We start from the raw sequence: 25,158 nt of genomic DNA, 5'->3' as shown, positions 1-25,158 counted from the left end.
GTGTGTGAGCGGCTACCCGGGACCGTTACCTACACTTATTCAATGCGCTTTATGACAGTCTACGCTTGTGAGTGTAATAACTTTCTTACCTTTTGTTATTAAATTATTTTATACTATTGGCGCTGTTTCTGAGTTTTTTTAGACCGGGCTGTATCTGCGTGAGACCTGCCTGACCCCCTGTTTATGCTGCATATCCGTACCTCCGGATTCTTTGGAGGTTAACTGGGTGAGTGCGGGCGCACTGGGAGGGAGTGTGTCCCACGAGGTGACATCTACTTTAAAGTGGTGACGGGCAATTTTGTAACATACTGGATTACGCTATGTGCCTTTTTCTTTGTTTATTTTATGACGTGTTGGCTGATTAATGAGGAGATCAAGTGGAGTCTCGGGATACTCAGTTGGATGACACGTCCTCTGACTACTGGATGGTGACTTTTATTGAACTGAACTCTTATGAATCTGTGCTATTGAGCGCTTCTGGACTTCCAGGAAGTCTCTGGATTATACTGAGGCTGCCCTCTACTTAGATAAGTACCATATACTCTATATTTGACTACATGTCTAGAAATTTAGGACTGACTCACTAAATAAAAGTATAGACCTCATCTTATACAAGAGTCACAAGCAACACTGAGCACACTGAGTAATGTGTGTACTAATAGTGATATTCCCATTTGCAGCAATTTACCAAGTGGTAACTGACACTTTCTTGATAAAGGAAATGCCAAGAAAACACTGATCTGAAAGTCCTGACCACAACAATCAACAAGGAATGGGGCAGGAGTGAAATACAGAGCTGCAAAGATGGGGTGGGCACTCGGGGGGAGGGGGGGTTGCTGCACTTGAGGGTCTGGAGGAGTTAATGGCTGCACTTAAGGGACTGGCGGGGGGGGGGGGGTGTTTAATGACTTCAATACTGTATGCAGTGCCGCTATTAACCCCTCCTGGTCTCCAAGTGCAGCCATTAACTTAGCTGGGTAGACTTATACTTGAGTCTATGAATAAATAGTTCCAACTTAAGAGGATCAAATATTGGGATCGACATATACACGAGATCGACTTGTATCTGAGAATGCGGCAAAACCCATTTGGGGCACTTTTTAACTACAGGTACTCTTCTTTAACTCTCTGTTCACTATTTTGTTGTCCTTTTCCCCTTCCCTTATATCCTCCTGCTGGGTTCCCCATTGACTCATGAACTTTTCTGTAGCTCTGTGGCTTCTTGGTATGTTTTGGCACATCTAAAATACCTATTTCCTAACTAGAGAACATAAAGTGGACCTGTTCATATTTGGCTTACATGGCATGTTTAGGTTTACAGTAAGGGGCCAGATAGTGAGGTTGGAGGAAAGAGCAATGTTTACATTAAAATGCATACTTACCAAAATCATCTTCACTCCAGGTTCTGCCCACCCCTCCTTACTGCCACTGCCACAGAAGTGCCTATCTGTAGTAAAGCTGTCCTCATCTTCATCCCAGACATTGCTCACCACGGTGTGTAGTGAGCAGTAAAAAAGCTTCATCTACTGATTACTGTGGTAGATCCCCCCAGACACTCTTAAGCAGCTGACAATGGCCATGTCTCGAACGAGATCGAGTGTTGCTGCACTGCGCAGTTTTTGATGGTTGTTAATGAGGACTTAAAATATCACAGGGGAAGGAGGTTGGATAGTGTACTGGTTTGAACCCAGGAGACCTGGGTTCAGATCTCAGCTATTCTTGCTCAGTAAGCCAGCACCTATTCAATAAGGATTCCTTGGGCAAGACTCCCTACCACTACTACTGCCTACTGAGCACGCCCTAGTGGCTGCAGCTCAAGCACTTCAAGCACTTGAGTCCGCCAGGAGAAAAGGGCAAGATAAGTGTTATTTGTCTTGTCTACTTTGTACTGATGCCCAATCATAACTTTGCGCTCAGAAGAAAAAAAGTGGAGGAAGACTGACTAAGAAAAACAGAATAGGTCAGTGTCTGTGGTCAGAGTTCCATTGGCCATGTCTGAACAGGAGACCACCGTCATGCAGAGAGGTGCCACCTCCTAGTGCTTACTGTTACCTGAGAAAGGTAATAAATGATAAGGTGCTTGGCCTAGCATGACCAGAGGGAATGGAGCAGAATAGCAATGGGCAGGGGGATTACTAAGAGAAACTTTCATAGCAACAACATCATGAGAGGGAAGAGAATGCACAAAAATAGCAGGGTTCCAACTCGGCAATCATCACTTAACAGCTGCATTAGACAATCCTCATCTTTCAGTAGAGGTATGCGGGAACAGCTGCAGCCAAACTCTAAGTATGTTGGGAATTTGTTTACACCTCTTCTACGTATAAAACCACAGGTCATCTTCAGCTTCTGTACTCAGCACTTAAATGAAAAAGTTAGATACTTCAGGAGATCTTCCGGATGAGCATCTGGATTCTCCTGAGACTTCCCAAGTCCTTCTCCAGACTCCTCCTGGACGCTGGGCACCCTTGGAACTTTGCGGCCACACTACGTACATGAACAAGCGCAGCCGCACTGTACCTGCGCAGAAGCACGGACCTGCACAGGCTTCAGAGGAAAAAGCAGAGCCTGAACAGGCCCATGCCACTGTGCAGGTGCTAGCTGTCATGTGCTTCTGGACGGTTTTCAGGAGGACACAGCAGCTGTGGAACTGGTGAGGGAGGACGGGGGAACCCTCTATTGTGGTGAGCAACCATTCAGCGGCACATTTTTTCCACTACAGGTACATTTAAAAACAAATCAAGACCATTAAATTAAAAAAAAAATCAATAAAATGATTTGTGGGTTTGTACTGGTTTTGACACAACACTGTGAAAGGCCTTACTGTCGCACTCTTATTTAGGTGACGGTCCTTTTATTTGCACAATGGTTTGACAGAAAGCCAAATCATAAAAGGAACATCATATTATATAAAGGGGAAGTTAGACAAAGTTCTCTTTCTCCAAGTTAAAGAGGAACCGTAGTAAAAATAACAATGCATAAAATTGTCTTTTTTTTTTTTTTACAATATTATATTATAAATAATTTAGTTTGCCCATTGTAAAGTCTTTCCTCTCCCTGATTGACATTCTGAAATTTATGCCGACATCTTTAATAGTCCAGCCAGGTGATCTTCGAGCATAGAACTTTCGGTAAATGAACATTCTACACAGGGAGATATGGCTTGCTTGGCAGTTAGAAACAGTCGTTACTTCCCACAATGCAACAAGGTTACACAGTAAACTGTTAGCACTATGGTCATGACATCACACTGTGGGAGGGGTTTCACCACAATATCAGCCATACAGATGTCCCTGATGATCTATTTGGGAAAAGGAAAAAAAATCTTGTATGAAAGGGGGTATTGGCTACTGATTGGGATAAAGTTCAATCTGGGTTAAAGTTCCTCTTTAAATGCAAAGGAAGGATACGGTGGAAAACAAAAAATAGAGATGAAATCCAGTATTTTCTACTCAGTGACATGAGTGAGGGTATCCTTACATGGGGTTGCATCAGATATGTGGCCTTTCGTTCCCCAGCAACCATTCATTTCACTACATTCATCCTGTGCATTCAGTCACTGCCCCATCACAGCCCTGACGTTTCTACCCCTCTCCTCTGCATTCTGTTATAAGTACAGGCTGTCAATGATATGCAAATAAGTTCCTATTTGTGGGAGGGGTTTCTCCACAATATCAGCCATACAGAGGTCCCTGACAACCTATTAGAGAAAAGGTAAAGATTTTCTTGTGGGGAAGGGGGTATCAGCTGCTGATTGGGATGACATTTCAATCCTGGATTAAAGTTCCTCTTTAATAAAAGGTAAAAAAAATGTTTTAATTAATTACAGAAAAAGAAAAACAAATACTTCACAGTATAAGAAAGGGAATTAATGACACGCGTTTGTTGTTTTGGCTTTTGGTTCCAGTACAGTTCAAACAGTCCAGGTTATTGGTTGTGAAAGTCCATCTTCGCTCTGTCGAGGTTTTCTGAGGTGATTCAGTAATACATAGAAAAAGATGTTATATATGGAGAGCTATGGAAAAAGGACCTGTTGGCCCCTTATAATATGACCCCTAGGAGAGGACCAATTGTCCGTCCTACCAGTACACAGTGGAAGAGGGCGGCAGAGGTTGTGAGCACGTATTTTGAGGCTCAGTAGACACACTCAAGCTGCTAATATCCATTTTACTTCAATAATTCTGCAGTTCAAGATACTATAAATTATCCACCTGCATATGATTATTCAGCATATATTGTGGATTCCAGGGATACAAAACTCAAACGTGTTGAGCCTCCTGGTGTCGCAGAATGGCCTAAAGGGGCTTTCTGGGTTTCTCTCATTAGACTCTACCAAGTTATCTAAAGGTGCCATCACCTTTGGTGAGCTGTGTGGAGGAGAGTGGGCTAAGGGGTTCAACTACAAAAGTGACTTTCTGCTAAATGCCCCTAGTAAAGGGAGACCCCAGGATTCTTGTTGTGTGGCTCCTTTAAGACATTTAAGACAGTTTGTTATGTGGATGCACCCAAAAATATATATACAATAGTTAAAAGCTTTTAAGAAGGAGAGGTGTAGTTGGCTCAACTCTCCCACAGAACACAAAGCAGCTAAAATAACTAAATAAATGTATTGCACAAAAGTAGGGTCAGACAACATGTTTCTCAGGCACTTCCTGCTTCATCAGGGCAATAAAACCACAAGATCAATAAAATGATTGCTGATGAATTTGGAAATGCCTAGGAAACACATTGTCTGACCCTACATTTGAGTTATATTGCTGTTTTGCCTTCAAACTGTCACACCTTTGTCAGAGGTTATATATTTTACTATAGCTCTTACCCCCTAGGGCAGGCTTTCTCAACCAGGGTTCCCTGGAACCCCAGGGTTCCTTGAGGACTCTGCACGGGTTCCTTGGCATTTTACCCCATCGTGGGGGAAGTATAATAGAGCACACTATCAGGGCCGGATTTGTACTTTTTACCGCCCTAGGCCAACTATACTGTCTGTATGGTTGTTATTTCTTTGTGCCCCAATGAGAATTCTACTTACTTTCCATCATTGGATGTCACAGACAATAACTATTTCAGTAATATGCGTATAGATTATAAATTATGTTTTCCTTAAGAACTTTTATGTTATGTTTGCCATCTCGTTAATGATGGACCCATTGTGTCTCCATCCGAGTTAAGGTGGCCACACACGATACAATAAAATGATCCGATTTTACGGCAATTCAATAAAAATGATCGGATCTCTCGGAAAAAAAACGAAAGCTTTTTTTTCATTCGACTGAAAAATCAGATCGGATTTCCCGTTTTTATCGATTTGGAATGCCAGATATTTTTCTTCAATCTTTCTGAAGATTGTATGGTGTGTGGTAGATTTCCAATTTATTAATATACACACCCTAGCAATTTTCTCAGAGTTTCTAATCATTTTTATCATAATTGGGGAAAAATTGAACATAGGTGTGTGGTGCATTAGTCATATTTTTGAAATGTTACAATCCGTCAGAAAAATTGATTGCAATTCTTAAATTGAACAGATATTTAAAAAATTGTATGGTGTGTGGCCACCTTTAGGCTAATGTGTACCTGCAGGATAGAGCTTACAGGACTTGCAGGGATGACACAAGTAAAGGACAGAGTGTTCAAAGGTTAAAGCTGTCCTTGTAGATAGGGATGGCTGTATAGAACAGCTTTACTGCCTCTCACTGAGCCGCCCCTAAATTTCTGGTGCCCTAGGCCATGGCCTATGAAGCCTTGCCATAAATCCGGCCCTGCACACTATAATAGGTGGTACTGTAACAAGAATCACTAAATTGGGGGGTCAGGAGACAATATAATGAGTGGCAGTGTAATAGGAGATAGTGAAATTAGCAGCCTAACCTATTTAAAGACCATGCCTCCTGAAAAATAAATGTAGGGGTTCCTCGAGACCAAAAAATTATTTGCAGGGGTTCCTTAAGGTCCAAAAGTTATTTACAGGGTTCCTCCAAGGTAAACAGATTGAGAAAGGCTGCTCTAGGGCCTACCAAATCACTGGGATCGAAACCTTTGAGGATCCTCACACGCCCGAATGAGAATTCCTCCCGTAAGCTTTATCGGTGGTTGGTTGAAGGTTATATCTGCAACCAGATATTGATGAGTGACTTTCCTTACATGTATACATCTTATCCTGGTGATTTAACATATTGCACTTTTGGCTCCTGGTGTCTTTTCTCTTTTCCTGGTCTTCCTGGTCCATGGCTTAGCCCACGCCTCTCCAGATCCTTTAAGACAGAGCTCTGCTGTCAGCATTGTTCCGCTCTTCACTTTCATCACCATGACAATTGGGCCTCACTTCCACTCTATCAAGGTAGGCTATGGCATTGAATAACGGTAACTGTAAATTTGGCGGTAACACTGAAAAGTGGGAATCTTTAGCAGTTAATTGCCCATTTTAATAACGGAGGTAATCTGAAAAGTGCCAGTGCTTAAAAACAGTCCCAGAAGTTAGCAAAGTCCTCAGTTGTTCATGAAGTTCTCAGAGGTAAAGGAGTAACTTTCTTCCTCAGCTCGCGATGATCCATGTAGGGAATAAGACAAGCATTCCATAGCAAGTGGTCTTATGCTGTGTTTGTTGTGGATTTACTGCCTTCCCAATCAATCCTTGGTACTTCTGAGACTTGACTCTGTAACACAGGAACAAGATTTACGATTATTCCTGTCAGTGTTGGGAGGATCAGGAAAACCTCACAGTGTGGCATATTTACGAAGCAATGCTAAAATTACAGTGCGCAAGTAGCGCACTGCAATTTTACCATTAGTTACACCAGATACATAATGCGCATTAGACTAGAATTATGAGCGTAATGCTAGTTAATTCTCACTTTGGCAAACGTGCAATATGTAACTGGCGTTACTGCTATGTGAATCTGCCCCATAGTAGCTTATACACATTAGTGTTCACAGGCTTGGAAACATTACCACAATGGGCCAATCGCCCTAATGACTACAGAGATACCTGCATTGCCATCTGTGCATGTAGTCATGATTAGTTGAGTCAGGTTGTTCGGCACCACACTGCACCTGTTTTAGGTGCCACCATAGGCCATAATATTTTACGGCTATAGTGGCGCTCCCTGAATTTCAATAAAATCACAGTAATTCGGGTGCCGGCAATAGCAGGACCCCGAATTACTCGGCCAAATGGTAAAATTAGGTAATCAGTAGAGGCATATATTTGTTGTATTTCTCAAGAATACTTAGCGTAGAGATAGCCTTGTTTTGGCTAATCCTTGCGTTAAAATGACCACATGGCCGGCACATATGTACGCACGATCAGTAGTGTCGCTACCATGCCCTGGGCCCCAGCGCAAATTTCACACTACCCTATTCCCCAGTCCCCAATAATAATCACTTGATAGTATACAAATTATCGAAAACAACTATCAAAGCCTTTCTACCGTCTGCCCTGAATTCTGCTATGGCTAACTAGCCAAGCATATTTGGCACTTGCCCTGATCCCTGCTACAAGAAACAAGTCAGCCATCTGCTTGCCTAGCTGTCCTCCTCTCTACAAAATTCCTGTTCACCTGTAGGTGTGGCGAACCTAATGTCACACCCTGGAAGCCTTCAGCCGCAAAGGAGTCGATTGGAAGACCTTATGATAAGACATTATTACAGTATAAGACATTATGCTTTGCAGGGTGTTCTATTGAAGACTGGAGGAATCCTTATCTTCTTTCAAATACCCCTGTCTTTGATCCTACCATTTAGTTACCCTAAAAGGGGTGTATGCAGAAACGATAGCATAAACATCTGAACCCAACTACATCAACATCACGACTTACAGACTTCGTGGTCATGGGAACAGTACTGCCAGAAATGGCTTCTGAGTCTGATCTCTTGGCGTGGAGTCTACGGTACATTCTTCTGTACTCTTCCCTTACCTGTATGAGGGACAACAGCATTGTTAGTCATTTAAAAAAATGCTTCACGAGAGATATTAAGCAGTAGGTGAGTGTGTCACATGACCTGGCGGTTGAGCATGCAATGTACAACGAAGATGTAGAGTCCCTGGAGGCTATTGCAGATGGTGAAGAGGAAGGACATAACCAGGGCAGCTGACCCAAACTGGAAGTATCCAAATATCCAGGTACAGCCCAGGATGAAGAGCTGAGACAGAGCCTTGAATGTCAGAAGCCTGAGGAGAAAGGGAACCAGTCACAAAGGGAAATTTACAAGATGACGGGCTGATCTGCAAAAACAAGTTCCAAGGAACTGGAGCCTGAGGTTACCCTCAGAATCTGTTTCATTAAATGCTCTGTCTTGATAGATAAATATAGGTAGGATGGGATAATAAGTATCATATCATCAAATGCTATCAAATGTTTTACATACCGAGTGTGTTTTAAAGTTGAAACGTTTGAATTGAGTGATGCCAGCTTCTGCCTGAGCAGCCCAAATGTGAGAACCAAGAGAATGAGGTTTATCTGTGGAAGAAGAAAACACGGCATGTGTCATGTGATCAGAGACAGGACGCTATGACTATTTAATTCTGGTGGTATCATAATTATAAAGAATGCATGATATCTACATAGGCAAACGCAGGGGGAGATTACAGCTGCCCAGAATCCCCCCTCACACTAGGGCCGCTGCAGTGTCTGGGGACAGGCCCAAGTTATATCTGTTACACCAGAATATCTGCAGGTATCCTGCAGCTCACAGCACTGCACCCTTTCTTTCCCTGACTTTGGATGGAGTAGCAGGGTGTGTACAGAGCATGAAGCAGAAGTGTGTGTACAGAGCATGGAGCAGCAGTGTGTGTACAGAGCATGGAGCAGCAGTGTGTGTACAGAGCATGGAGCAGCAGTGTGTGTACAGAGCATGGAGCAGCAGCCTGTGTACAGAGCATGGAGCAGCAGCCTGTGTACAGAGCACGGAGCAGCAGCGTGTGTACAGAGCATGGAGCAGCAGGGTGTGTACAGAGCATGGAGCAGCAGGGTGTGTACAGAGGATGGAGCAGCAGGGTGTGTACAGAGCATGGAGCAGCAGCCTGTGTACAGAGCATGGAGCAGCAGCGTGTGTACAGAGCATGGAGCAGCAGCGTGTGTACAGAGCATGGAGCAGCAGCGTGTGTACAGAGCATTAAGCAGCAGGCTGTGTACAGAGCATGGAGCAGCAGGGTGTGTACAGAGAATGGAGCAGCAGGGTGTGTACAGAGGATGGAGCAGCAGGGTGTGTACATAGGATGGAGCAGCAGTGTGTGTACAGAGCATGGAGCAGCAGTGTGTGTACAGAGCATGGAGCAGCAGCGTGTGTACAGAGCATGGAGCAGCAGCGTGTGTACAGAGCATGGAGCAGCAGCGTGTGTACAGAGCATGGAGCAGCAGCGTGTGTACAGAGCATGGAGAAGCAGCATGTATACAGAGCATGGAGCAGCAGGGTGTGTACAGAGCATGGAGCAATAGTGTGCGTGCAGAGCATGGAGCAGCAGTGTGTGTGCAGAGCATGGAGCAGCTCTGGGGAACTTAACAGGTCAGGTATGAGCACAGCCCTGTGCCCTGCTGTGTGAATGCTTCACTTTCCCCTTCATTACAAATGTCAGCTGTATCCAGGGCCGGATTTAGGCCTAGGCCGCCTAGGCCATGGCCTAGGGCACCAAAGGAGGAGGGGCACCAAAGCAGCGGGCTAAACTGGTGCAGCATTTGCAAGCTTGCAAATGCTGCAATGCAGGGAGATCAGGCTAGCTCCTGACCGTGGTACTCTGCTGCTAGCCACCATGCTCTCTGTGCACGTTTGCATTGTGGCCGACGGCTATGGACTTGGGCAGCATTGGAGAAGGAAAGGAAGAGGAAGCTTCTGCACTGGAAACGAGCTAGGAAATGAGTGACACTGATTGCTGCTGCAGTGTGAAGGCGAGCTGGCTACCTATACTAGAGGGAAGGGGGAGGGGTCATCAGGCTACCTATACTGGAGGGGTCATCAGGCTACCTATATTAGAGGGAATGGGGGAGGGGTCATCTCGCTACCTATACTAAAGGGGGGCGGCTGGTGACAGTGGCCTAGGGCGGTAAAGAATACAAATCCGGCCCTGGCTGTATCCAAACTGCTCCTGATCGATCCTGTTGTCGATCGGAAGCAGATTGGACATTTAGGAAATAATCGTCAGATCCTATCAGATGGGAAATTGCACTGTGTGTATCCAGCATGATGTCCTACCATATTATACTGTATTGTGCATGTCTGAAGGAGACCATTCAGGAATCCCCCCCTTGAAAATCCTGGGTTTGCCCCTGATCTAATGTCTCTGGGTACCCAAAAAGTTATGTGATAAATGGAGATAAAAGCTTAAAAATGAACTTTAACCGAGGATTGAACTTCATCCCATTTAATAGCTGATAGCCCTTTCCCATGATAAATCTTAACTTTTTCTCAAATAAATCATCAGGGGGGTCTGTGTGGCTGATATTGTGGTGAAACCCCTCCCATAGTGTGATGTCATAACCATGGTTCTGACAGTTTGCTGTCTCTGAGCCTCATTGCATTGTGGGAAATACTGTAACAGCATTTTCCAACTGCCAAGCAAGCAGCCTCTCCCTCTGTGTATAGAACTCTCAGTAACTAACATTCCGTACAGATCATCTGGCAGAACTAAAGATGTCACCACCAGAGATACATTTCAGGGTGTAAATCAGGGAGAGGAAAGATTTTACAACGGACAAACACTGACTAAATACAGTGGGTTGCAAAAGTATTCGGCCCCCTTGAAGTTTTCCACATTTTGTCATATTACTGCCACAAACATGCATCAATTTTATTGGAATTCCACATGAAAGACCAACACAAAGTGGTGTACACGAGAGAAGTGGAATGAAAATCATACATGATTCCAAACATTTTTTACAAATAAATAACTGCAAAGTGGTGTGTGCATAATTATTCGGCCCCCTTTGATCTGAGTGCAGTCAGTTGCCTATAGACATTGCCTGATGAGTGCTAATGACTAAACAGAGTGCACCTGTGTGTAATCTAATGTCAGTACAAATACAGCTGCTCTGTGAGGGCCTCAGAGGTTGTCTAAGAGAATATTGGGAGCAACAACACCGTGAAGTCCAAAGAACACACAAGACAGGTCAGGGATCTTAGGCTACAAAAAGATTTCCAAAGCCTTGTACATCCCACCGAGCACTGTTCAAGTGATCATTCAGAAATGGAAGGAGTATGGCACAACTGTAAACCTACCAAGACAACGCCATCCACCTAAACTCACATGCCGAACAAGGACAGCACTGATCAGAAATGCAGTCAAGAGGCCCATGGTGACTCTGGATGAGCTGCAGAGATCTACAGCTCAGGTGGGAGACTCTGTCCATAGGACAACTATTAGTCATGCACTGTACAAAGTTGGCCTTTATGGAAGAGTGGCAAGAAGAAAGGCATTGTTAACAGAAAGCATAAGAAGTCCTGTTTGCAGTTTGCCATAAGCCATGTGGGGGACACAGCAACCATGTGGAAGAAGGTGCTCTGGTCAGATGAGACCAAAATGGAACTTTTTGGCCAAAATTCAAAACGCTATGTGTGGCCGAAACTAACACTGCACATCACTCTGAACACACCATCCCCACTGTCAAATATGGTGGTGGCAGCATCATGCTAGGGGGGTGCATCTCTTCAGCAGGGACAGGGAAGCTGGTCAGAGTTGATGGGAAGATGGATGGAGCCAAATACAGGGCAAACTTGGAAGAAAACCTCTTGGAGACTGCAAAAGACTTGAGACTGGGGCGGAGGTTCACCTTCCAGAAGGACAATGACCCTAAACATACAGCCAGGGCAACAATGGAATGGTTTAAAACAAAACATATCTATGTTTTAGAATGGCCCAGTCAAAGTCCAGATCTAAATCCAATCAAGAATCTGTGGCAAGATCTGAAAACTGCTGTTCACAAACGCTGTCCATCTAATCTGACTGAGCTGAAGCTGATTGGCAAAGAAGAATAAGCAAGGATTTCAGTCTCTAGATGTGCAAAGCTGGTAGAGACATACCCTAAAAGACTGGCAGCTGTAATTGCAGCTAAAGGTGGTTCTACAAAGTATTGACTCAGGGGGCCGAATAATTACGCACACCCCACCTTGCAGTTATTTATTTTTAAAAAAATGTTTAGAATGATGTATGATTTTCGATCCACTTCTCACATGTACACCCCTTTGTATTGGTCTTTCACGTGGAATTCCAATAAAATTGATGCATGTTTGTGGCAGTAATGTGACAAAATGTGGAAAACTTCAAGGAGGCCGAATACTTTTGCAACCCACTGTAATCTATAAATGAATATTGTAAAAAAAAAATCAGCAATTATATTCATTATGCTATTTTCACTACAGTTTCTCTTTAAGTTAAATACTCACAGTGATGAATACACACACAGGACCAAGAAAACTCCAGATGAGATCCCGTTTGAGCCAACAACTAAAGAGAACACAGCAATAATGCAGAATTATCACTATAATCTGTAAATCTCTCATTTATAATGCACATACACAACTCTATATTATAGCAGAATTAAGGTAGTTTAAATACCGGATGGAGGGAATTTGAAGAAGGGGAATCAGTGGAGAGAACTGAAGATTGGGAAATGTAAATGGCATAATGAAGTAAAATCTAAGGTAACAGGAGAGGAGGAGAACAAGGTTGGTGCATCCATGCGGTAAAAAGGGCAATTAACCAGGGCCTTTAGGGGCCCTGCAGTCTAGTATTGTAGAGGTCACTACAATATTATGGTCAGTTCAGTGCTAAAGTTTAAGGGGTTCCATCTTTTTTTTTTTTTTTACCACTTCACCTAAAACTGTACCTGATGACCTCAGTCATGGCTATCAGTGGACAGAAGAATGAATCTGAAATTGGTAGCCAATAGAGTGGGCAATCTCCGATATGGCAACCAGTGGAGTGGGGATTCTGTGAGATGGTAAACAGAATCAGAGATGGCAACCAGTGGGAAAATAATCTCTGAGATGGTACACAGTGGACAGGGTAATTTTTGAGATGGTAAACAGTGGAGAGGAGGATCTCTGAGATGGTAAACAATAATGGTGATCAGTGGATTGGAAAGTCCTTGAGATGTAAACCTGTGGAGCGAATAATCACTGACATGCTAACCAGTAGGGAGATGATCTCTGAGATGGTAACCAGTGGGGAGAAGTATATCTGAGATGGTGACCAGTAGAGAGGAGGATTTTAGAAATGATAACCAACCAGTGGAGAGAAGAACCTGTGAGATGGTGACCAGTGGAGATGGGATTCTCTGAGATGGTGACCAGTGGAGAGAAGAATCTCTGTGATGGTAACCAGTGGAAAGGACAATCTGTAATGTGGTGACCAGTGGAGTGTGAATTCCCTGAGATGGTGACAGTAGAGAGAATTATCTCTGAGATTGTGACTAGTAGAGAGAAAAAACCCTGAGTTGTTAACAAGTGGAAAGGAGAATTTCTAAGATGGTGACCAGTGGAGAGGAGGATCTCTGAAATGCTAAAGAGTGGAGAGAAGAATTTCTGAGATGTTAGCCAGTGGAGACTGGAGAGGAGAATATCTGAGATGGTAACTAGTGATGGTCATGTCTAGGAGAACTCATAGAGAAGCACACGATCAGTTTGGTCAAGTATGGTAATTTTGTTGTGTTATATGATGACAATAAAATGCTTGAATCTTGAATATTCATCAGGCGATCAATATGTAAGTCTCTGATTTGCTAGTCATGATCGTGTGCTAAAGCAGGATGTGATTACAGTAAATCAGAGCTGTGCAAATCTATCAGCTGATCATACAAATCACATGCGTCTCCATTAGTTATCCCAGACATGACCATCATTAATGGTAACCAGTGGAGAGGAGAATTTCTGGAAGGAGTTTTGTGGAGAAAAGAATATCAGGTTAACTGCAAAATGTCTCAGGAGATATTTGGCTGACAGAAGAATCTCAAGAAGCATGAATAATGGATAGGAGAATTGTATGACATGTAACCGGTGGTCTAGTCAAACTCAGGAAGTGATGACTGATAAAGAGGAGAATCTGAGCGAGAATAAATGGTAGAAGAAAGAGAACTCAGGAAGGAAGCCGATGGTTAGAGCAGACACTTGGGAAGGAAGGGGGAATGTTATAGAAGAGAACTTCCTGAAGACTATATAGAAGAGATGTGAGAGTCTCAAAAGTGTAAATGGTATTTCTCAATCTCAGTAAACAAGTTATTAATAAAAACACAGGTGCTGTTTCTTACCCCCAAAATATTTTCTGTTGCCTTATTCAGCCATACACAAATTGCAGTTGTAATTGACTACTGGAGTTGTCAGAGTCACAGCTAAACTTGCTGACTCCAACATGATCACTCCCAACCCCTCCCTTGTGATGACTTATCTGCCAAGAGGAGGAAAAGACTATAAGGCCCAGTTCACATCTGCATTTTTTTACGGAAGGTAACCGTAACATATACTGTAGAAACGGAACGGATCTGAAAGGATCCAATGTTAGCCTATTGGACTGGTAAAATGCTTCTGTTGGTACGGATACATTCTGTACGTTCCGTTCCTGGAGTGTCAAAAAATGCTTTTGCATTGGGGCAATGGAGAACGGAACATTTCTTCATACTGGTGAAGAAACGGACCATTCCACAGGGTATGGGGATGTGGGGCAGTGTTGCCAACCGTCAGTAAATTTACTGACAGTCAGTAAAAAAGTCAACAAGTCTGGGCTGTCAGTAAAGTCCATAAAAAACTTTGTGGTGTCAGTAAAAAAAAAACCTCTCACTCCCAAAAGATCACAGCACTTACTGCTTATCAGTTCATGTATTATTCTGGAATGTACACTGCTCTAGCTAAAAGTGGCCATTCATCTGTAGACTTGGTGGCCAATCGACCGTCAGATAAGACAATTATTATTGATATTATAAAAAATCGGTGCCACCAAGAGCATGCCTAGTTGACACTCAAACCAATTTCGGACCAAAATTGGTTGCATGTATCGATCGTATGTATCAATCGGAGATGCTGGAAAATCTCAGGTTATCATGCTTGATCGGGTGCATGCAGCGGTAAGGGCTGCGATAATGGAAAACAAACATGATGGAAACCCCTGATCGCATCCCCCAAATGTAAATGTATCAAAGTGTCCCCCGCTCCCCCCCCCCTCCTTAGATGCCGTGCATTAATACTTTATCTGTCCGGTGTCCACCACTGCTCTCTTCTTCCTCATTTGCAGCCCACGTGGTTGCCGGTGTATTGCACGTGGGGCTCATGTGTGATATCTTTCATTTAATTTCAGTAATATTAGATGTCAGTAAAAAAAGTGTTCTGTCAGTAAATTTTGTATGCTTTGTCAGTAAAAAAGTATTTCTGAGGTTGGCAACACTGATGTGGGGACGCAAACCTGAACGGCGGGAGGGTGAGGGAGGGTACAGCAGCTGGATGGGTGGTTGAGCGAGGGTACTTGGGCCTTAAATACATAAAGGCCAATGGTAGAGGCTTCCGTCTTCTTCAGTGTCATGTGACTACATGACGCGGCATGTGACTAGTCACATGACTCGCTGTGTAATCACAGCGCAAGAAGAGGAAGCCTCTGCTGCTGCCATTAGGTATGTATTTGCTGGCAAACGGAGTGGAAAACGATCCGATTCATCTGTGCTCAGATCAGTTTTCACAATCCGTGTGCACAGAGCCATCCGTTTGCAGTTCCTGGGGGGGCTCAGCGCATCTCTGAGCTGAGGCCATTCAGAGGCGGCCTGGTGATGCGCTGATCCCACTTTTTCTGCGCATCGGAGACCAGATCCGACCACCGGATCCGTTTGGCTCATATTTTTTAATGTGAACCGTGCCTAAGAGTCATAAGGGAGGCGGTAAGAGATGATTACACAGGTGACGGCAAGCAGGCTTGAAGAGCTACAGGATTTTTCATAAGGCTGGATAAGGAAAAAAACATTTTCAGTGTGTGTTTGTTAAATACGTCTTTTGCAGGCTATAATAGTGGAAACGTATGCATGGATCCACTTCAGGGTCACAATAATAATAATAATAATGAGCGTGACAGAATATAAATTCTTATTGTGACTCATAAAACTTACTAATTTTCTGTTCCATATGCATGCGGTTTAATTGCTGCTGATATAATAACAATGATGACCGGAATTCCAAACCCCAGTAGACAGACATATGGGAAATGGGAGCGCTGAGATGTCATGTAGTTCACCGCCCGCAGGTTTCGCACTGTCAGGAAGAGCAGCATACTCTCTAGAGACATCCAGCAGAAAGCACAGAGGAAGGAGAGCTGCAGAGCGCCAGCGATCACACCACACAGGACCTGAGGAGCACAGGAAACAGATATATCAGAACAGAGCCGGGACAAGGTCCTCCAGCACCCAAGGCTGAGACACCAAAGTGCGCCCCTTCATCACTGGTTGCTATTAGACTAAGAGGCCCCAGGGCCCCCAACACCTTAATATCTAGTTATCTGGCTTGCAGTCACTGCCATGTATCTCCTTTTCTTATTTCTTTCTGCTTCAAACACAATAGGGGAATAATAGCTGAGTGAGCTGTGTGCCCCCTCCTACCCTGCGTCCTGAGGCTGGAGCCTCTCTCGCCTCTGCCTCGGCCCGGCCCTGCGTCTCAACCCAGAGTCTCTATAATGTGATTTTTAGAAACCTCCTGACCATATATTATCGTGATATCCTCTATAATAAAACCCCTGTGTCCCTGCGTCCTCCTTTGTTCCTGTGTCCGTGTGTTGTGCCCAGCGCGCATTGTGCGGCACGCAGGCGGACATTGGGCAGTACAGGAGGACGGGGTGGGTGGGCGTATGCGCGCGCGGGTACGTGTCATGGCCGTGTGTGAGCATGTGCTCTGACCTGTGGCCCATGCACCGGTGGCGACATGGGCGGGAGGGCAGGGGGGTTGTGAGTGGTGTAGCGGCAGAGGCCTCATGCCTTTTAAAAAAGAACTATGAAAAAGGGCAGCACAAAGTTGGACACAGTTGCTGCTAAGAGGCAGGGGCCGGCTCCAGACCCAAAGGAGAGAGTAAAAAACAAACAGTATTACCTCAGCACAACGGAATGGATGATACAGGGCAGTTCAGGACTATAGCACTTGCCGCTGGTTTGCATACAAAAGGCTACAGTACCTTCTCCTGTAGATACAGCGCGCAGACAGGCTGGCCAGCATCTTTGTATAAATCTTTTTCAGGGAGTGTCTTTATAAAGAATAAAGGCCATGCTGATAATCCCCTATGGAGAGATGGACTAGCCCAAAACCTGTCAGTAATGTCAGATTTCTAGAAAAGTAATTTATGGCTCATTTTATTCTGAAAGAAACGTGCTTTTTATTTTGTAAGTGTTTACATACTGTATAGCTTAAATGTTCAGACTTTCGTAAAAGTGGTCCTTTAAAGCAAACCTGTGATGTTTGCAGGGAAAAAAGGCAGATACTTACCTTGGGAGTGGCTATGAATTCTCCAGAGGCTTCGCCCATCTTCCTCCACTATGGCGTTCAGGAACGACCCCCAAAGCGCGGCCAGGCTGCCCCTGCGCAGTAGTATGGACCCGCTCAGGCTTCATCAGAAAAAGCCAAACCCGATGGGGTCTGTGCTGCCGCGCAGGTGGCTAGCGCATGCACAGTAGCACTGAAGCCATGGGTTTTGGGTTTTTCCACCCAAGCAGGTCCATGCTACTGCGTACATACGAGCCATGGACAAGCCATTGTTGACGGTGGAACAGGCTGGTAAAGGAGGGATGGGGAAGTCTCTGGAGGATCCCTTTCCCAAGGTAATTACCCAAATTGGCCACTTTTTTCCCTACAGCTTTCCTTCACAATTCTCTCTCCCTGAAGCCCAGTAGGTCCCCGCAGTGAAAAGAGACCAGAGTTCTCCATGGCACTCCTGCCTCATGTAGTCATATTCTGTAGGGGAGGCGGGAGAGCACAAGGAAGAGGCAGAAAGTTGGAGGTAAACTGTTTTGATCATTTTTCTTTCATTATACACTTAGCACTTAGTTCAAGTTGCCCGGGGTTCTCATAGGTGTCCTGAAAAGACAGTTGTTTTCAGGCCAGCTTTCATAAAACTTTATTCAAATATTCATATCACATCTGGAAACTAATCTGGCAAATGAAATAGAACTCTTCAGCTGTTCCGTATTTATGAGTCTCAATTTGAAAACTAGGCAACCAGTTCAAAACATTTCTCTTCTGCATCCATAACAAAAGATTAAGAAATACAGTCACCATGGTAACCAGTGCTGAAGAAGAAGCGGAAGATTACGATCTCAGAATGATAATTGTGTTCTGTCATATCATTCATTAATCTAGCATTATACATCCTTCATGGTCATTTCTGGGAAATTACAAGTACATTTAATGTTGTTCAGCCTCTTTAATTTGTATGGGCGACTATTTGACAGCTTACTAGCAGGAATAATGCTTCATTTGCATTATGAAAATAAATAAAAAATAAAAGTATATGCCTTTAAAATCTACTATGAAGACAATGATTCAGCATGGAATAATTAGACATTATTTATTGTCTTCATTACCCAGAGGATTTCTTACCGTGGCAATGAGAACAAGCTTTGCCATTTGCAGAAATTAAAGTCAACTGTTCATTGTGTTTAATGTGCATTTTATGGTGATAGATGGGGCTTTATTTTGGTTTAAATTCATGACACTTAAAGAGGAACTCCAGTGAACATTTTACGGTAGGCAGGTGATGTAGCTGCTGCATGGTTTTTGGCAGTTGGAAACAGCTGTAAACAGGTATTTTCCACAATGCAACAAGGTTCACAGACAGGAAACTACCAAAAGTTCGAACTTTTCTTGTGGGAGGGGTTTCTTGTGGGAGGGGTTTCACCACAATATCAGTCATACAGCGCCCCCTGATGGTCTGTTTGTGAAAATGAATAGATTTCTCATGTAAAAGGGGGTATCAGCTACTGATTAAGATAAAGTTCAATTTTTGGTCGGAGTTTCTCTTTAACCTTCCTGGCGGTAAGCCCGAACGTAGTTCGGGGTAAGCCGCACAGGAGATTTTCTCAGGCCCTGCTGGGCCGATCTGCGTATTTTTAATTTTTTTTGCTGAACGCAGCTAGCACTTTACTAGCTGCGTCAGCACACCAATCGCCGCCGCCCCGCGCCGATTCGCCGCTATCCGCGCCGCCGCAGAGCCCCCCCCCCCTAGACCCCTGCGCTGCCTGGCCTATCAGCGCCAGGCAGCGCTAAGGGGTGGATTGGGTCTCCCTTAGAAGTCACGACGTCCATGACGTCGGTGACGTCATCCCGCCCCGTCGCCATGGCGACGAGGGAAGCCCTCCAGGAAATCCCGTTCTTTGAACGGGATTTCCTGATCGCCTATCGCCGGAGGCGATTGGAGGGGCTGGGGGGATGCCGCTGAGCAGCGGCTATCATGTAGCGAACCATAGGCTCGCTACATGATTTTAAAAAAAAAAAAAAAGCAAAAAAACTACAGCGCTGCCCCCTGGCGGTTTTCAATAGACCGCCAGGAGGGTTAAAACAGGGATGGAGGCACCCATAGCATACAATTTGACTGCTCAAATAAACGATGTTTTTTTCAATAAACTGGTCCAAATTCTTCTACCTCTCTGTTTAAAGGTTAACAGCTTGTTAGTCCATATTTTATGCATTGGGCGTCTCCACTCCTGTTTTACAGGTCTTGTCATACCTTTAGAGGTGATAGTTTTTTAGTTTGTCCTAAAGAACATTCGGGGTGCGACCGATTAGTTACTGTTACAGACCTGGCAAACCAAGCGGGGGTGGTTGATTTCCTGCCTGCTCTGACGGTGGTTACAAGGATTTGCAACCCACCTTCGTAAGTATGCACATCCTTAGCATTTTGCTTTTCCAAATTTCACTCGATTCTGCACCATTGAGCTCCTGCTTTCATTTTGTCTTTTAGATGACCCTGGTGTTGTTACAATCAAAGGAACCATCGACATAAGCTACCTTTAAAGGTCTCATCTCCCGGACGGTGCCCTTGGTGCGGCGCTAGATTCCCCGTTTGTATCACCCACGTCGAGGGACTCCAGAAGTCTTCGGGAACCGAGTCCTCCCTAAAGACAGGCGGCTCCATACTGCGCATACGCGAGTGCACGAGAGAGAAGGCGCTCGTGCGTGCGCAGTATGGAGTGGACTGACTTCTGAAGCACTTGGGTTCCGAAGCCTCCCTTCGGCGGCAGAGACAGCAGCATTTGACCAAATTGGTCGAATGCTGCTATGGGGGATCCAGAGCTGGGACAAGGTTCTCCAGCACCCAAGGCTGAGACACCAAAGTCCGCCCCTCCGTCCCACCCCAACCATCACACACTGATTGCTATTAGACTAAGAGGCACCCCAGGGCCCCAAACCCCCCTAACACCTTAATCTCTAGTTATATGGCTTGCAATCACTGCCTTGTATCCCCTTTTCTTTTTCTCTCTGCTTCAAACACAATAAGGGAATGATAGCTGAGTAAGTTGTGCGCCCCCTCCTACACTGCGCCCTGAGGCTGGAGCCTCTCTCGCCTCTGCCACGGCCCGCCCTGGGGGGATCCTGCGCTGTAACAGGCATTGGGAGAGGAAAGGGAAGGCTCATTAGGACCCAGAGCCTTCCCTCTACTTAGGTAAGTATCTGGCTTTTTTTTTTTCATCATGGTTCCCATTGACTTTAACTGATAATAGGAAACAACAGAGGCACTAGAGGCCCTTAGCTGCTAAGCTACAGATAACCAGAGCTGCATAATGAGTATTTGAATTTGAAAAGCTCACTTCCATAGGTAATACTGCTAATTTACCCTACTCTATGTGATTGCCAAGAAAATTTGCTTTGTTCAGTTTTGGGTTTAATTAGGCTTTAAGATGCAAAAAGACCACTTACCTTGTTGTCAGTCAGGCGAAGGCCCACCAGAACCAGGAGTTGCCCTACAAAGAGGCATCCACACAGAGCGGTCAGCACAGAGGTGTGAGCGCTCCTCAGAGCACGGCATAGAAGGAAGGTGAGGAGGGACAGGAACAGGCAGGTGAGAGACACAGTCAGGCCAAAGCGGGAGATCAGAAGAAGGCCCTCATGGTCCTGGAAATGAGACAGGTAAAATGGTAACCGTCTTTTCTACCATAATAGCACCAGTATTAACTATGGATTGCACATCCTCCCAGTAAACACGTATTTAAAGTCTACCCTGTATTTTGTCTTTGTGCAATCTCTAGCCTGAAAACTATGTAATGCTCTTGTCACGCTAAAGATTCCTTTGTGGATTTCTAATCAGAATGCTGCTATATTACATAGCTCCCAACTGACCATTTTTTGTAGGGACTAGGGGCGTAACAATAGTCCCTGCAAGGGATGCAGCTGCAGGGGGCCCCAGAAGACGCAGGGGGGCCCCCGTGGAGGGAAAAGTTTATTTTTCCTGTCCTGAGCTTTCTGCTCTCTGCACAATTGTTCTAATGACTGCATCTGCTCAGCCACTGATAAGGAATCATACAAAGTTTTGTAGACAAAGATTTGTAGACAGTCCCTATCCAGTGTGCAGCAGGTTCTTGTGTACAGTGCCCAGCCCCCAACCTTCCCAGGAGCTGTGTACTGTAGTGATGCTGGAGAAGTCTGCAGAGCCAGTTTTGCTTCATCAGAGGAGGACAGAGTAGAGATGAGCGTAATGACGTAATTACGATTTCGCGAAATTTCGCGTAATTAGTGTAATTACGATTATGGCCGTAAGTACATAATCGTAATGAAGAAGGATTTCGCGAAATTTCGCGTAACCGTAATTTTCGCGTAATTTTAGCATTACAGTGGGTATTACGAACTTAATGCGTATGGCCATGCTCCCAAGCGGAAAAGTTGACGCATGGATCAATGTTAGGTAGCCGCCGACTTTAAGGGTTAATAGCAAAGCCCCCTTAAATGCTAAGAGCCTCAAATTTAGAGAATATATTAAGGAGATCAGGAGGAATAAGAGGAAAAATTTTTTTTTCAAAAAGACCTTATAGTTTTTGAGAAAATCGATGTTAAAATTTCAAAGTAAAAATGTATACATTTAAAAACCCGCCGACTTTAACGGTTAATAGCAAAGCCTGCTTAACGTTTAGGAACACCAAATTCCTAGGGTATATTAAGGGGATCAGTGGGAATAAGAGGAAAAACATTTTTTTCAAAAAGACCTTATAGTTTTTGAGAAAATCGATTTTTAAGTTTCAAGGGCAAAAATGTCTTTTAAATGCGGAAAATGTCAGTTTTTTTTGCACAGGTAACAATAGTGTATTATTTTCATAGATTCCCCCAAGTGGGAAGAGTTTTACTTACTTCGTTCTGAGTGTGGGAAATATAAAAAAAAAACAACGTGGGGTCCCCCCTCCCAGACCTCTTTAACCCCTTGTCCCCCATGCAGGCTGGGATAGCCAGAATGCGGAGCACCAGCCGCGTGGGGCTCCGCACCCTGACTATACCAGCCCGCATGGTCCATGGATTGGGGGGTCTCGGAAGGGGAGGGGCAGCCAAGCTTTCCCCTCCCCCTCCGAGCCCTTGTCCAATCCAAGGACAAGGGGCTCTTCTCCACCTCCGATGGGCGGTGGAGGTGGAGGCCGCGATTTCCTGGGGGGGGGGGGGGTTCATGGTGGAATCTGGGAGTCCCCTTTAAAAAGGGGTCCCCCAGATGCCCACCCCCCCTCCCAGGAGAAATGAGTATAGAGGTACTTGTACCCCTTACCCATTTCCTTTAAGAGTTAAAAGTAAATAAACACACAAACACTTAGAAAAAGTATTTTAATTGAACAAAAACCATAACCACGAAAAAAGTCCTTTAATATTCTTAATTAACCAATAAAACTTACCTGTCCCTTTAAATAAATGATCCCACGCAATATCCTCGGAAATGTTCTATCAGTTACAATGTAACAAAGTTATTACAATGTAACAACTTTGTTACATTGTAACTACGCTGCACCCGACGTCACTCGCCGCTCAGCCGCCGCACGGACCCGACAGAGCTCTTAGCTATATAGCTCAGAGCTCTCTAAGCATCTTTGTATTTGGGCTCCAAGGAGCCCCATTGGTCCTTAGCAGACTTCTGATTTGAAGGAACCCCATTGGTCTGCTAAGGACCAATGGGGCTCCTTGGAGCCCAAATACAAAGATGCTTAGAGAGCTCTGAGCTATATAGCTCAGAGCTCTGTCGGGTCCGTGCAGGACGCTAAGTCCCCGCCGGCTCCGCAGCCCTCCCCGCCTCTCCCACATGTCACCCACATGTCACCCACATGTGGGTAAAAGATGTGGGCGGGGTGGACAGCGGGAGCTGCGGGGACTTAGCGTCCTGCACGGACGCGTAAGTGTATGCTGCGGCGGCTGAGCGGCGAGTGACGTCGGGTGCGGCGTAGTTACAATTTTCCTCTTATTCCTCCTGATCTCCTTAATATATTCTCCAAATTTGAGGCTCTTAGCATTTAAGGGGGCTTTGCTATTAACCCTTAAAGCCCGCGGCTTTTTTATATTATACGGAGCGTTACGGTTTAACGCGAAATTACGGTAGCGTTTAATGCGAAATTACGGCATGAACGAAACGCGAAATTACGCGTTGAAAATTTTCAATTACGATTTTAATGGCAATTACGCTACCGTAATTTCGCATCGTAATCGCAAATTTCGCATGCGTAATTATAGTAATGCGAAATTACGAAAATTTCGGCTCAACTCTAGGACAGAGTGAGTGCAATAAGCTGAGGCTGGGAGCACACTCGTTTGTTGGTTTTCTGTACGCGTTTTCTGCACACCATGTGTGTCTGTATGTGTGAAAACATGCAGGTTTTTATCACAGAAGCTAATGCAATTGATAGAGAAAATGTGTGCAGTGTGCAGTGTTTCACTGCTGTCTGTTTTATCTGCATGGGGAAAACACATTCAAATGTGCACTAGCCAACTGAATAACATTGGTTCTCAGTTTTCCGGTCCAGAAAGTGGGGAGGGGGGGGGGGGGGAGGCCCCATCCGAAGTTTCACAGGGGGGCCCAGTGATTTCTAGTTATGCCCCTGAAAGGGACAGTCCCTCTTTGGGAACTAAATCCTTCTCTGTCTCTTTCTTACATCCTCATTTGTCCCTGTACAGATCTATGTAAATTTATATGTGTTTTTCTACTGAAACGTGTTTAACTGACCAGTGTGGTCTGAGTTATATGCATCTTTTGCTTCTGAATACTTTCTGGTATTAGTGACTAGGGGTGTGGCAAGGGTGTGTCTTAAAGTGTCCCTCTTTCTTATCTCAAAAAGTTGGGAGGTTTGTTAACTGCCACCTCCTTTCTCTGTTATTGCTTGCTGCAGTACTAAAGTAGTGGTGCAGTCCCTACGGAGAACGGTGCATCCCCGTACAGAGAATGGTACATTTCTAATCAAAGCTTACTGCGCTGCTTCAGGGCTGGGCAGCACTCTATTATAGGGCAACTGTGCGGTGTCTCCAAAATCAGCTGTCCATCAGCTGTTTTTGGAGCCTATAAGTTCATTGTGTACTTGCAAGTGTAACACGGCACTAGCATAATAACGCAATGTGGTTATGTCATGACGTTAAGGGGACACTAACAATCTGGGGCATATCGATACCATACAGGGCATAAAGGTGACAGCCTCCATATTCCTTTTAGTTCTGATTCCCTCTAGGACCCTGGATCACTTATAACAAATGCTTTATGTGTGCCCTGACTGCAAAGGGGGCCACACACTGGTGGATGGGGCCATCAGATAGATCCCTCTCAGAACATTATCTGATCAGAGATGAATCTATCTGATTGAATTGACATTACCTGAAAGTCATGGGTAGCCATGATGACAGCGAAGGAAGACAGATGGCTGCAGACACAGAGGGTGCTGTTTATCCGGTCAGATTTCTTGGTCTCACATCCATCGCTTGACCAAACCTTCTGCTCTGTATCCCAGTACATACATTCTACAGTGAAGGAAGGTGGAACATCCTGAAACAGGAAATTGTGGGTAGAAAACTTTAATAATACCTACATAATTATAGGTAGACATATATTATTATTATTTAGTATTACACATGTATATATTTATTGGAACTGGACAGAATGAAACGACCTCGATCGCAAATTTTTTTAAAAAAATGTATAATACATGTAAACACATACAAATAAGCGGTATGTTTCTTCCAGGGTAAAATGAACTATAATATACTGTACTTTTC

General features: G+C 44.6%; 1 protein-coding gene across 1 annotated transcript in view; it reads right to left on the bottom strand.

The window, feature by feature from the left end:
* Positions 1–3,852: 3,852 nt before the first annotated feature.
* LOC137562172 (adhesion G protein-coupled receptor E3-like) overlaps positions 3,853–25,158 on the bottom strand; it is a 149,039-nt gene continuing 127,733 nt past the window's right edge. Inside the window, exons 19-26 of the mRNA XM_068273505.1 lie at positions 24,761–24,928; positions 20,857–21,051; positions 16,071–16,306; positions 12,373–12,433; positions 8,365–8,456; positions 7,999–8,167; positions 7,815–7,913; positions 3,853–6,653 (exon numbers count right to left, since the gene is read on the bottom strand). Of these exons, the coding sequence (XP_068129606.1) occupies positions 6,588–6,653; positions 7,815–7,913; positions 7,999–8,167; positions 8,365–8,456; positions 12,373–12,433; positions 16,071–16,306; positions 20,857–21,051; positions 24,761–24,928 (1,086 nt within the window). The 3' untranslated portion in view covers positions 3,853–6,587. The remainder of the gene's footprint in view (positions 6,654–7,814; positions 7,914–7,998; positions 8,168–8,364; positions 8,457–12,372; positions 12,434–16,070; positions 16,307–20,856; positions 21,052–24,760; positions 24,929–25,158) is intronic.

This window comes from Hyperolius riggenbachi, chromosome 3, assembly GCF_040937935.1.
Source record: "Hyperolius riggenbachi isolate aHypRig1 chromosome 3, aHypRig1.pri, whole genome shotgun sequence".
NCBI lineage: Eukaryota > Metazoa > Chordata > Amphibia > Anura > Hyperoliidae > Hyperolius > Hyperolius riggenbachi.
This window is presented reverse-complemented; position numbering and strand designations above follow the sequence as displayed.